Here is a 12933-nt window from a genome sequence, read left to right as displayed (position 1 = left end):
AAATTTATACTGCTTTTGAAGAACATAAAAAACCTGATTGTTTTTTTTTCACAATTTAAATTTTTTTAAACAATTTGTTCGGCCACCAAGATGGTTTGGCAGCTATTTGTTTTAAAATTAATTAAAAACACTTTTATTTTTATAAAACTTTATAATTTATTTTCCGCGGTCGTGTTTTTGTTATTTTTTTTACCATTACTAAAGCTCACCGGTCCCAGCTGATGTCGAAATTCAAGTCTCGAAATGTTTGCTTAGCACAGCTTATATGTAATATATATATATAAGGTGTATGTCGATACGGACGTTAGGAAATGACAATAATAAATTATGATATTCAAACTACACAATTAACCTAAAATTAAACTTTATCCTGTAAATCAGGTGCTGCTCCCAACACAATTAATTTCCGTTTTTGCTCGAAAATTCGAAAAATATTTCCTGAAAAAAAGCTTCGACCAGGCACAAGATTATTTATTAATAAAACTAATTTCTCTTGTCCGATTGATTTTGATAAATCTCCAAGGACTTGCGATGATCACCGCAAGGGACTTCTGGAAAAACGGGCTCCACACAAACTTTTACAATTATACATTTTTTTTTTAAACTTTGCTTAAGTCAAGTCGAAACATGATGTATTAATGCTATGTTTTTGTTTTTGTAAAATAAAGCAATTGACTAGCAAAAAAAAAATTATCGAAAATCACCATTTTTTCAAGCCTTGACTACCCCTATCCGCATGAAAAGCTTGAGTTCAATATTGATTACGTTAGGTAACAAAAGAAGTGAAAAAGGTTGTAAGTGGCTAACTGTTTCAATTATTAAAGAATAATATATAATATTGTATAAAAATATGGGTATCTGCTGAAAACAACTTTTCGGACCCTTGATTTTTTACCAACAATTTTTTTAACAAAAAATTTACAATAAAAAAATTGCTTTGTAATTATATTTGATCATAAAAAATACATTGGAATTAGAAAAGGAACTTTATACTAAAGTTGTAAAAATTGAATAAATTTCAGATTTATTAATTTTTTTTCAACACGTTTCAATTTTCTTCTTATTTTATTAATATATAAAGGGTGGTTAAGTTTTGAAGGCCGGTGTTGATTTTAAATAATATACAATGCTTTTAAGAAATTATTATTATTTCTCTCTGTTGTTATAATATTGATATGACTCAACTACGTATAGAGCAAAATATCTGCCAAATGGTCGCCGCGGCCTCGGCGGCACACCTCCATCCGATGGATCAAATTTTCGATGACGCTGCGGCGTAATTGAGGTTCTATGCCGTTAATGTGCCGAATTGTCTCATCCTTTAGCTCGTGAATTGTTGCTGTCTTTCAAATAATCCCGAAGAAAGAAGTCCAACGGTGTCGTTGACGTTTAGGTGTACTTCACATTCAACATCGGCCCTTGAAATTTAACCACCATTACTTAAGCTTAATCTCAGCTATTCATGACAAAATCTGAGGGGGTGTTTTTCGAGTGTGACGAAAAAATTGTTTGTCCAAATATTACAAAGCAAAAATAAATGTTTTTTGTAAAAGTATATTTTAGCCTAAGAAATTAAAAAAATTGTGTATCTAATTAAATAACCAAAGAAATTTAACTGGAAAAAATCTGCAAAAAATTCTCTAGATTATTACCTTTTTAAAATTTTTTTCAGTTTACTACTTATTATATCCATTCATCCAATATTCAATATCCAATATCCAATTTACATATAAACTACAATAATTTTCAAAAAAATTGACGTCAATATCCACACTATTTGGCTCATTTAACATGTAGGCATTTGAAGTTTGTCTATATTTATTTAAATCAGTTATCTCTTTGGAATTTATATACGAATTGTGCTTCTTGCTTTGACGGTGTCTGCCAAAATTCCCCAATAATTCCAATACACAATTTTTTTGTATTTTTCGAATTTTTGTTTGGTAAAAAATATACTTCCAGCCACTCAATCATAACTACTATATATACATGAAATTAGTCAAATTACTTAATTACCGAAAAAAATTTCACATGTATTTACATATGTGGATTACGCGGTATATAAAAAGAAACCTTTGGTATTGGGGTCTCATTCGATTTGAAGAATTCAAAGTAATAACGACACATAATGAAGACCGCCCCCTTAACATTCATAGCCTTGTCATTTATTGGCGTCGCAGTGGTAAGTGAATATTGCGCTGAATTCTGGCATATAGACATACATAAATAAACGCATATATTTTTACATACTCCTCACTTGATAGGCTAATCCCCTGGTTGCCTTTGTCAAGGCCAACGCTGACAATCACATACTCAACAAACTGGCTGCCTCAAATTCTTTGAGTGCTTCTTCGAATCCCGAATACACTTCCGAATGTTTCAGCTATTATTTGCCAATTTTAAATCAAATTTCAAAAAACTTCTCGATACAGTATCAGCAATGCATTAGTAAAGCCGATACATCTACTGCTAATCTCACCGCAACGGCTGCTGAAAATCGGGCGTCATTTGTGAATAACACCGCTGCCATTTGTAGCGCCTTCACCACTTGCAACAGTGACAACGATACTATGGACTTCTTCAATTGTTATGCAACAGCGGTAAGCGTATTCAAGTGAAACTATTCATTGTTTATTTGATTATTGATTATTTCAATTTAACTATTCCTCACTCAATTAGTCATCTGCTGATGTAACTGCTATCTACTCGCTGTCGGATAGCGTTTCTAATGCAGCATTTTCGTTCAAAACTGGATTGCAAGAAATCAAGAATACCGAGGATTTATGCACTCATGATGCCGAACATACTTATGTAGTGGAGACTTCGGAAACCTATGAGGAATTAAACGAATGCATGCTTTATGGATTGCCATCTAGTACTAGCACTGCTGCTTCAACCAATGCAACTACCTCAGCTACCAGCTCAGTTAGCACAGATGCCAGCGCTACTACTGTTTCCAGTGTAGCCTCAACTATTTCCGCGTAAATTACGAATCAAACTATATAGTACTATATTCGTACACTAAAAAACGCAAAAAAAAACCGAATTCTAGAAAATATTCAGGAGCGAATTGTACGAGTGTATAAAGGATGCAGAGAGTGAAAAGAATTTGAAATAAAATATTGGGATAAATTGCTTATATTTCGATTCTCATTTCAATTTTATGAAGGGAGCTACATTGCACTGCTCTACGATACTTCTGCGAAAATAATTTTTCCACACGAATCCCAGAAAAAACATTAAAGACCTTGACGTAGGGTCAGTGATTGTCTTCATTGACGATTTAAGACAAAATAATAAGGCTGACAGTGGCCTCCATCCACAAGTGCTGCAGCTGTATCTTACCATTGCAGTCTCTTTTAAGCTAAGCTACATATTTATATAGCTGAAGAGCTATAAAATATACTGCTCTATGGATCAATAAACCGTCCATTTGAGAAGAACTGATAAAAAGTGGCAATTGAATGAAAAAGTGGCAATACATCAGAAAGGTGCACCATGAACATTTCTAGTTGTTTTAATAACGCAAATTTTCTCTTGTATGCCGATGATTTAAAGATATACTCGAGCATTGCAAGTACAGTGGACTCTTTAAACCTTCAATCTGATCTAGATAACGTTGATTCTTGGTGTAAAAGAAATAAGTTAGATTTAAATATAAGCAAGTGTTTTTATATTTCTTATTCTAAATCTTGTTCTCTTATACCCACTTCCTACCACATTTGTGGTTCTAGCTTATCTCATCGAAGTGAAATTACTGATCTTGGTGTGGTATTTGATTCTAAATTCTCTTTTCAAAAACATTTAAATCACACTATTTCAAAGTCTTATTCCGTACTTGCGTTTATTCGACGTTTTAGTTCAGACTTTGTTGATCCATATACTCTAAAGTTGTTGTATACGTCTCTGGTGCGTTCCAAGTTGGAATATGCCGTCTTTATTTGGAGACCATATTATGCTTGTCATATTAGTAGGCTTGAACGTGTCCAGAAAGCTTTTGTGCGTTATGCATTGCGTTCTTTAAATTTCACAGATCCAATTCCATCCTATAAAAGTCGGTGCTTGCTTATAAATCTAAAATCACTAGATATTAGAAGGACTATTCTCTCCATTACTTTCCTCTTCGATTTGATAAATGGGGTTATTGACTCCCCATCGCTACTCGAGAAAATCAATTTCAATATTCCTCAGCGAAGTTTACGGAATCATGATTTTTTCCGGTTAGGGATGGCACGAGCTAATTATGCTTCCAATGCTCCGATTTCTAGAACTCTTGGTGATTTTAATTCGCTTTCAAATCATACTGGCCTGGATTTCTGTTCCACAAAGAATCACTTCAAATTGTTTCTAAATGAATTGTTGAACTAAATTCTTAGTATTAATCTAATCTTCTTCTGTAAATTATAAAAAATGTATTCTTTTTCTTTCACTCATTACAATTGAAACTAGTTAATTATAAGTTTAATTTTACTTTGATTAATTTATTCAGCATTAATCTGTTTTCATAGTCTGTAAGAAATACTGTATTTTTAGACTATTAATTAATTAAATAAATAAATAAATAAATAATTTGGTCCATGTATACATAAATATTTCTGGAAATTGTACGGCAGATGAGCTGGCTAGGAGGTGAACTGATTTCCAATCAGTCAACTCTTTGCAGTGTGCGGGCATTCCTTTATACTCAAACAAGTTCTGGATCAGATTGGTCTATATCGCGCATGTATCACAAACCCTACTTGTGAAATAATTAGATAAGGGCTGTCCTTGATGAAATGAATACAGAAATAGCTCCCTCTACTTAATCTATACCGGCCTTCCATTTGTATGATTGTTGGTATGATATCGGGGAACACATGACAGCGCATTGGGTTTTCCTCTAATGACTTCTGGCACAGCTGCAGAAATGAGGAGGAGAGGGTACGTCTCCCTCTGACGTTGTCTCACACTCGCTAGAATGAGACATCGCTGCCTAAACTTTTGCTTCTTAGAGTGCCTGGCAGATCTAGAATCCAAACTCATTCCCAATAATTCATCGCTTATTAGAAAGACGTAGTTGATTCTCCAAATAGGGAATTAGAGGGAGAGTTAGAATATAATCTAGGACCATCAAGCCTGAGGGGTTCACCCTCACAGAGCATGGAAACCACCGTAACCTAACTAAATTTATATCCTAGTATAGTAAGAATGTAAGACGTCGTCATACTCAATCGCTACGGAATGTGCTCTTAACACATTTCGTGAGTACGACATCGGCAATAGTATTTTAATTTGTTGACCACAGCGTCAGTTAGCGGCTCTATTTTCTGTACACCTATTTAACTCTTCCGGCGTAACTAATATATTAGTTTGGGGAAATCCATTATTTTCTCGGTAGATGGCTGTAGTGCTCGATATCTCGTAAAGTATTCATCACACAATTTAAAGTTTGTGTCCGTTGTCAAGGTAACATTTCATACTAAACAAAAATCCTTTTGTTGTTCATTATTTGTTTCATTCAGTTGTACGCTACAGGGTGACAATGGAAGTCAACAAAGAGAAAGTTCGATAGATTTTACAGTTTTTCTTTGATAAAGCCGAAAATGTACGCCACGTCGCCGAAAATGTTTATGATGTTTATGGTGGTGATACTGTTAAAATGATGCAATTTTGGTTTCGTCGATTCCATTCATCCATATTTGATGTCGATAAAATCAAAAAAATAAACAAAGCTGACTGGAATGTTAGTAAAGAATTTTATTAAAAATTGTACGCAAAAATAATGGGTTTCCTTTTTTCCAAACTAATATACATACCTGTATGTATATCTGGCCCAAGTCGGACAAAAAACTCGATTTATCGGAACTATTCGACACCAGCGGCACCTATTTAGTAAGTTTTTTCTGAATACTCTGCTTTTTAAATCATTAGGATATGTAACGCGTATGACGGCGGCACATTTTTGATCGATTTAAAAAAGAAAAAATAAGTTGCTAAACAATGCCAATCAGGTGGAAAAGTTGCAAGCTCAGAAAGAAATCGAAGAAGAACAGAAATATAAGGAATATTTGAAGGAGGGATCGGATCAATTGGTAGCACATTTTAAGGGCAACATACAAAGGACTCAAGATGAGAAGCTGGCTGAGATGAAGGCGAATATGGAACAAAAAATTACAAAAAGTGAGGCATCATCATTAATGTATAGAACGAATCAAAATCAGTGCCAAAAATGCCAGCAAGCACCAAATCCAAAACAATTTGTCTATACTGTTCAATACACGACTCCCAGATGCAACATTTATACGAAAATCTCAGTTAATACATTTATTACAAACATACGACAAACCCGAATCCCAATTTCAATAAAATATGCTGAAAGCATGCTAAAAAAATTCAATACATATACGAGTACAATACACGAAATGTTCTAAATTAAATTTTTTTTAGTTCCTTGTTAGTTTCCAGTGTAAGCTAAAAAGTAAATTCTAACTCCATTATCGTGTATTATTCATCTATTTAGTGCAGGAGGACATCCATCAGTCGAAGGAAAACGAGGAACGAGAAAGAAGCGAGCGACTGGCTAAGGCGCAAAACTTAATGGAACAACTAAAGCCCGAACCCAAGGATCTACACTCAGCGGCCATGCAAAGCGAAGTACTTCGTGCGCGAAACGTTCAACGCAATATAAATAAAGAGTTCGAAAAGGCTATTAAACGGCAGGAATGCATGGATAAGTTAGCCTGTGAGCATCAAGCGTTTGCGTTCATGCAAGAGGACCAACTGCGACAATTGGAACTCGAACAGAACATGAACACGTACAAGAAATAGATGCTTCAAACAATCAACGAGTCCTACAAACAGCGCGTGGAGCACAAAAAGCAGCTCATCAAGGAGCAACAGGCTATACGGGAGGCAATGGATCATTGATCAATTAAATGGAAAAATTTATCATATGATCACTTTACAACAGCTTCGGAGGTAAAAGTCTTTATTATTTAAACCAATCGAATAAAATATATTAGTTAGAAAAAAATAGTTGATACCTCAAATATGGGTGGGCCATGTAAAATTTGCTTTTTGAATCGGCTATAAAAAAAAAAAACTAATTAATATTTTTTCAACATTTTTGTTTTATTTTGAAGATTGAACATTGTCATTTATGAATAAAAAACAATATCGTTCAAATGACTGCCACGACTGGCTTTACAGTAGGCCATTCGATCAATCCAATTTTTAAGCACATTTTCGATTGTTTGAGCTCCAATTTCATGAATGGCAACTTCGATTTCGTGTTTTAAAGCATCAATCGTCTCTGGATGGTTCGCATAGCATTTGTCCTTAACGGCTCCCCACAAAAAATAGTCCAACGGGCTTAAATCACAGCTCCGAGGCGGCCAATTGATATCGGAATATCGGCTGATTATTCGGTTTTCAAAAACGGTAGCCAAAAGTTCGAGTGTAACTTTGGCAGTGTGACAAGTTGCACCGTCCTGTTGAAACCAAAAGTCGTCCATATCATCCTCTTCAATTTTTGGAAACAAAAACTCGTTGAGCATGTCACGGTAATGCTCGCCATTTACTGTAATCGCGGCTCCTCGCTCATTTTCGAAAAAAATGGCCCGATGATGCCGCCAGTCCAAAAACCGCACCAAACAGTGACTCGCTGTGGATGCATTTGCTTCTCTACAGTAACGTGTGAATTTTCTGAGCTCCAAATCCGACAATTTTGCTTATTGACGTAGCCACCGATGTGAAAATCAGAAAAGAAGAAGAAGACTCACCCCTTTGGAAATAGGTTTTCAATATTTCCCAATTTTGTTCAAGCGTATAGCGTCCCATTTCGTAAATGTCAAACCTTTAAGTAAATTATGAACACATTTGACATGTCATTTGTGTTACCATTCTCAAAAAAATAGGTGGTTCAAAAAGCAAACGCTATATGGCCCACCCGTACTTCTGATAGATATACACCAATTTAGGTCAAATAATCCAGGTTTGATGGTGCCTATATGTTGGCTCCACGACCATTGTGCACCATGAACAACGCAACCACTGATTGTAGCTTTTATCTCTTCGCTTGATTAAGACCTCCGCTATTGCTCTATTCGGCTTTTACCAGAGCTCTTACTTATTTGGTAGAAGCTGTGGTTGCATCAATAGTGTGGTTTCGGTGTATTTTGGACCACAGTACTCTGTCAGTATCATATCCAACCACCTTCTAGGTATATCAATAAACAGCCAGATGCTTCAGAAAAAATCCAGCCATATCAAATTCACTTCGGGCGAAGTGACGCCAGCTTGGCTTGTAAGATCAATAGAACATCTTGTTCAACATCAAACTGGAAAGTGATCTTCAATTATCATGGGATATTGATCACTGGCTGTTCGTGCAATCAGACCCGGGTTGTAGCATAACATTTACGAGAAAAGTTCACTTATTTTATACTTTGCATTAATTTTGTTTCTCAGATTGGCTCTGTGAAGTATTTTAGGTAACGAAGCGTAGTTTAATCGGCCGATATTTAATTTTTTTCCATGCTACACTTCTCTTCCTTGCAAAAAACGTTTGGTCTTAAATTCACTTATCTGCATAAATGCATGCTTACACTAGTTTAAGTATTCAGTATGTGCGAGTATGTGTGTATGTGTGATATTGCATTTTTATAAAGAAATTTGTGTATATATATACAAACACATATAAACAGAAATACTACGAAGATGTACTGCAGCTCTAAGATCTCCCATTTTAAATGCAGCTGACGTATTTGAAGCAAGGAAGCACTGCTAGAATAATTTCCTTTTGAGGCATTTGCCAAGTTTGCAATTTCCTTTGCTTAGGTGCAAGCAACTTTTAAGAGGTTGCAATAAAATGTTTGCTTTGTACACAATTGCGGTTTTCTTGTTTTTGTTGTAGTGCGTATGTGGTTCTTGCCATATAACAATGACATCATATTTCATCAAGAAATTGATGCATGCCAGAGTCGAAGCGCAAAAACTCTCGCACGACATTTTCTAACAGAAACTACATACCTACATTCATACCTACGCACTTATGTGAAGCGATTACATTAATTTTGTTTATTAAAAAGTTGATAACAGGTATGAAGAAAGTGATAGAGAGCAAATATGTGTAGAGGTGTATAGGAAATGTGTGTATACCCTGCAGTGAACAAATTTGAAGCGTAAGAGAGCCACTACTTTTAACCAACTCTTTTGGGTTGGATTATGAAAAATATGCTAATTTTTTATATGAAAAAAAGTAATATAAATTTCTGGTTATTTGAAAAGCCTTACACCTATAAATTATGTCAATGACCGCGCCTGCCTTAGCAACAATGATAATGAAACTCATATGAAAGAAATTTGAACAGAACTATAGGGATTTTCCATGGGACTCATCATAAGATCATCCCTCCCATAATCTGTGTGTCTAAACTTCATCAATCTTGCCATTCCTGCAAATCGTAGAAAAATGCTGGGAAGAATATCTTCGTATGATGGAAATTTAACTTAGTATTCCCTCTCGAGTATCATTTCGTGCAAAGTTCTAATCTAGCGAAGCGCCAGCATACGTGCTTATTTTCAAATCGTTTGAAGTGACGCTACGCTTACACAGATATTCGCGCTACGTATTTGAATATAACTGGATAAGTTATGGAAATCCCACTAAAATTTTTCTTAAAAAATATAGAGATAGTATCAGCTCTTATTAAAAATATTAAAAAAAAATTTAGTAGGTGTGTTTCTCAAAATAAAATAAAAAAAAATTTAATAAAAAGTTTTTCGAAAAATAAAAAATTAAAATTTTAACAAAAAAAAAACTTTTTGGCACAAAAAACCAAATTTTAAAAAGTATGCTTCATCAGTTTTTAAATTTAAAAAAGAATTGAAGATATTTCGCTCGAAAAACTATATACCAAAATTTCCAAAATTTTCAGCTGTGCATAAATCACAAAATAGTTTTTATTTTTCCCATTTTTTCCATTTCTTACATCCTAAGGTAATTTCATCCCAAAGATAAGGTCGACAAGGCAAGGTGTCAAAAGGTGGTGGAGAAATACTTGGCATTTCCTGGCCGCCAACAAGGCAGATGCCGAAAAACGAAACCGCTCACACGACGAAAGTGAGAAGGTAACAAAGAAGCACAAGATCTCAAATCAGGGTGTAGTTGCTTCAAAACCTATAAAGCGGTTTAGTGGGATGGCACTGGAACATCTTTAAATTGCATTGGTATACATGCAATCGTGGTAAGCCAGTGCTCGACAAGTGTTTAGAGATTGAGGCACGGTTGTGTCGCATAGTCGCCGATCAAGTCATGGCGAATCCGTAGGGTCAATCACCAGGTTCTGACTCGGTGGAGGTAGTCCGCCGTTACCGTGTCATTAAATCCGATGACCAATTCTCGCTACATTTACTGACTAATTCGATTCACAAAACAGGCCAGAAGAGCTAGGAGGGCTTACCACTCAAGCTCATTCTGGCTAGTGAGATTCCACGAAGGGCGAGGACCCGTACTTGGATACCAAATATGGAGTTTGAAGCCAATCAGCTGGTCCGTTACCTTCAAGCTTATAACCGCTCAGTGCCGATGACGGACTGGCCGATCACTAAAGCAGAGGCTCCACAAAAGTACGGCGTGTCGTTCGTACTTCAACTTACAGAAGAGAACCCAGGGGCACTGGAGACGGTGGATATATCCTGCAGGGCATACAAATTTACTTATACACAAACAGATTTGCATTTCTACTATTTTTTGCTATTTCCTAAGCTTCTGTCGAGAATTTGCTTCTCTGCTTCCTCATAAGTCTGTTTTTTGTTTTGCCGCGTTACTTATGGAATACTACAGCATTGGTGGTAGCAAGAAATTTCAAAATTGACTCGGTTGTGCTCTTGTTTGCGCACAAACTACAATTTTCCACACGCATGTGTACATATGTATGTGTGTACGTGGGTGGCGGATGCTAGCTCCTATTTTGCATTGCTTTTAAAATGCTTTTAAGAATTGAAAGCAAATTTTTTAAGTATTTATAAAAGCAACAAAAAGAAAGCAAAGTATGGTGAAATAAAGTTTATGAAAATTCACTTAAGCTTGTGAGGGATTTAATTTCGTTAAGCGTTAATGGCATGCATGGATATTAACGTGAAATAGCAAAACTGAGTTTAAGATGAAATAAAATGCAATAAAACGTTAAGTGTAGAGTCATACATAAAAGTAGTCGGAGGTGACTTATCGGGAATTCTGTGGTTACAACCAATACCTGCTTGTTTTCAAAACTATGCTTTGGAAGGAATGCTCTATGATGTGCGCATTGCTGTTTTTCTACAAATGGAGGGACCTACAGATTTTTGACGCCTCCGCTTGGCAGATGGGTTTTTGTGTGAACCGTTTTCATAGCAGATACATATACATATATATTAGTATATACTGTTAGGTCAAAGCTACAGTCTGAGAGGGTTAAAGCTTTCAATGCTTTCTACTTTCAACAAAAAAAAAAACATGCGTATGTTGTTGCTATTCCGCTTCAAATACAAACTTTGTTTGTTTAGCTGCATGAGAACTACCGATATCGATAACTATAGTTTGACAGCTGAGCAGTTAAGGTTTGGCAACGCTTCCAAATCGTGGAAATTTATTTTGAAAAAAAAGGAAAATAAATAAGAAATAAATACAAGTAAATCAGCTCACGAAGTATTGGGTGTTTTTTTTAGAGGTTAGGTTTTCAAGTTGGGACTACTTTTTTCGTAGATGGTCTTTTTGACAGCTGTCACTTGATTTATGCTCAGTTTGGTTTGCCATTTCATAATGAATAGACTTACACCTGAACAACGTTTGTAAATCGTGCAAATTTGGGCCCAAAACGAGATGATCACCGATCCCGATTTTCACAAGAAACTTTCCATATTTCTTTAAAAATGAAGCCGGCCATAATGTTACAGTCAATGGAGAGCGCTATAGAGCCATGATTAATGACTTTTTCGTGCCTGAATTGGACGATGTTGATGTGGACGACCTTTGGTTCCAACAAGACGGCGCTACATGCCATACAGCCAACGCAACAATCGATTTATTGAAGGAAACTTTTGGTGAGCGCATTATCTCGCGCCGTGGACCTGTGGCGTCTCCTCCAAGATCGTGCGGTATAACACCGCTGGACTATTTCATGTGGGGCTATGTGAAGTCGCTTGTCTACGCAGATAAGCCCGAGACGATTGACGTCTTGGAAGAGAATATTCGGCGCGTTATTGGTGACATACGGCCCCAATTGCTGCAAAAAATGGTCGAAAATTGGGCCTCTCGGCTGGAATTTATTCGAGCCAGCCGCGGCGGCCACTTGCCCGAAATCATTTCTAAAACATAATTGCAAACCCTTATCTTTATAATAAAGCTAAATTCTTGGCCATAACATTAAATTATATACGTTTTATTTCATCTTGAAAACCTAACCTCTAAAAAAAACACCCTATACATAGAGCACTGGCGGCATCATCGGCCCTTATTTATCATATTTCGAAATGATGAAGGAGCTGGGTTAGGTTACCTTGAAACGGTTGTCCTCTATGGGACACACTCAAACTCATAGCCCATTTTGATGGCACTTGGGGAATTGGCCTTATCGCTCCTAAAATCAGTGCGTAGTATTCAAAAATTTTATAACGGGTGATTTTTTAGCTATTATCTTTTTAAACAGTTGGTTTAAACAGCTGACGCACGTCTCATGTTTTGTTTCACTGTCAAACTTCTTCAGTTTGGTCTATAATTTAACCATGAATCGTCTTACAAACGAACAACGCTTGCAAATCATTGAATTTAATTATAAAAATGCGTGTTCTGTTAGAAAGTTTAAGATCCACTTTTTTATCGAAAAATTGTGTTCAGCGACGAAGCTCATTTTTGGATCAATGGGTACTTAAATAAGAAGAATTGTCCATTTTGGAGTGAAGATAACCCAGAAG

General features: G+C 35.8%; 2 protein-coding genes across 2 annotated transcripts; both read left to right on the top strand.

Moving 5' to 3' along the window:
* Positions 1-2102: 2102 nt before the first annotated feature.
* LOC128868128 (uncharacterized) lies at positions 2103-3121 on the top strand. The gene is made up of 3 exons (XM_054109888.1): positions 2103-2182; positions 2265-2600; positions 2680-3121. Exons 1-3 carry the CDS (start codon positions 2129-2131, stop codon positions 2983-2985), a joined length of 696 nt encoding a protein of 231 aa, XP_053965863.1. The 5' UTR covers positions 2103-2128; the 3' UTR covers positions 2986-3121.
* Positions 3122-5799: 2678 nt separating this feature from the next.
* Positions 5800-6807, top strand: LOC128867053 (chromosome partition protein Smc-like). Its single transcript, XM_054108148.1, has 3 exons — positions 5800-5871; positions 5991-6159; positions 6500-6807. Exons 1-3 carry the CDS (start codon positions 5800-5802, stop codon positions 6805-6807), a joined length of 549 nt encoding a protein of 182 aa, XP_053964123.1.
* Positions 6808-12933: the final 6126 nt, after the last annotated feature.

Source organism: Anastrepha ludens, chromosome 6, assembly GCF_028408465.1.
Source record: "Anastrepha ludens isolate Willacy chromosome 6, idAnaLude1.1, whole genome shotgun sequence".
In the NCBI taxonomy this organism is placed as follows: Eukaryota; Metazoa; Arthropoda; class Insecta; order Diptera; family Tephritidae; genus Anastrepha; species Anastrepha ludens.
This window is presented reverse-complemented; position numbering and strand designations above follow the sequence as displayed.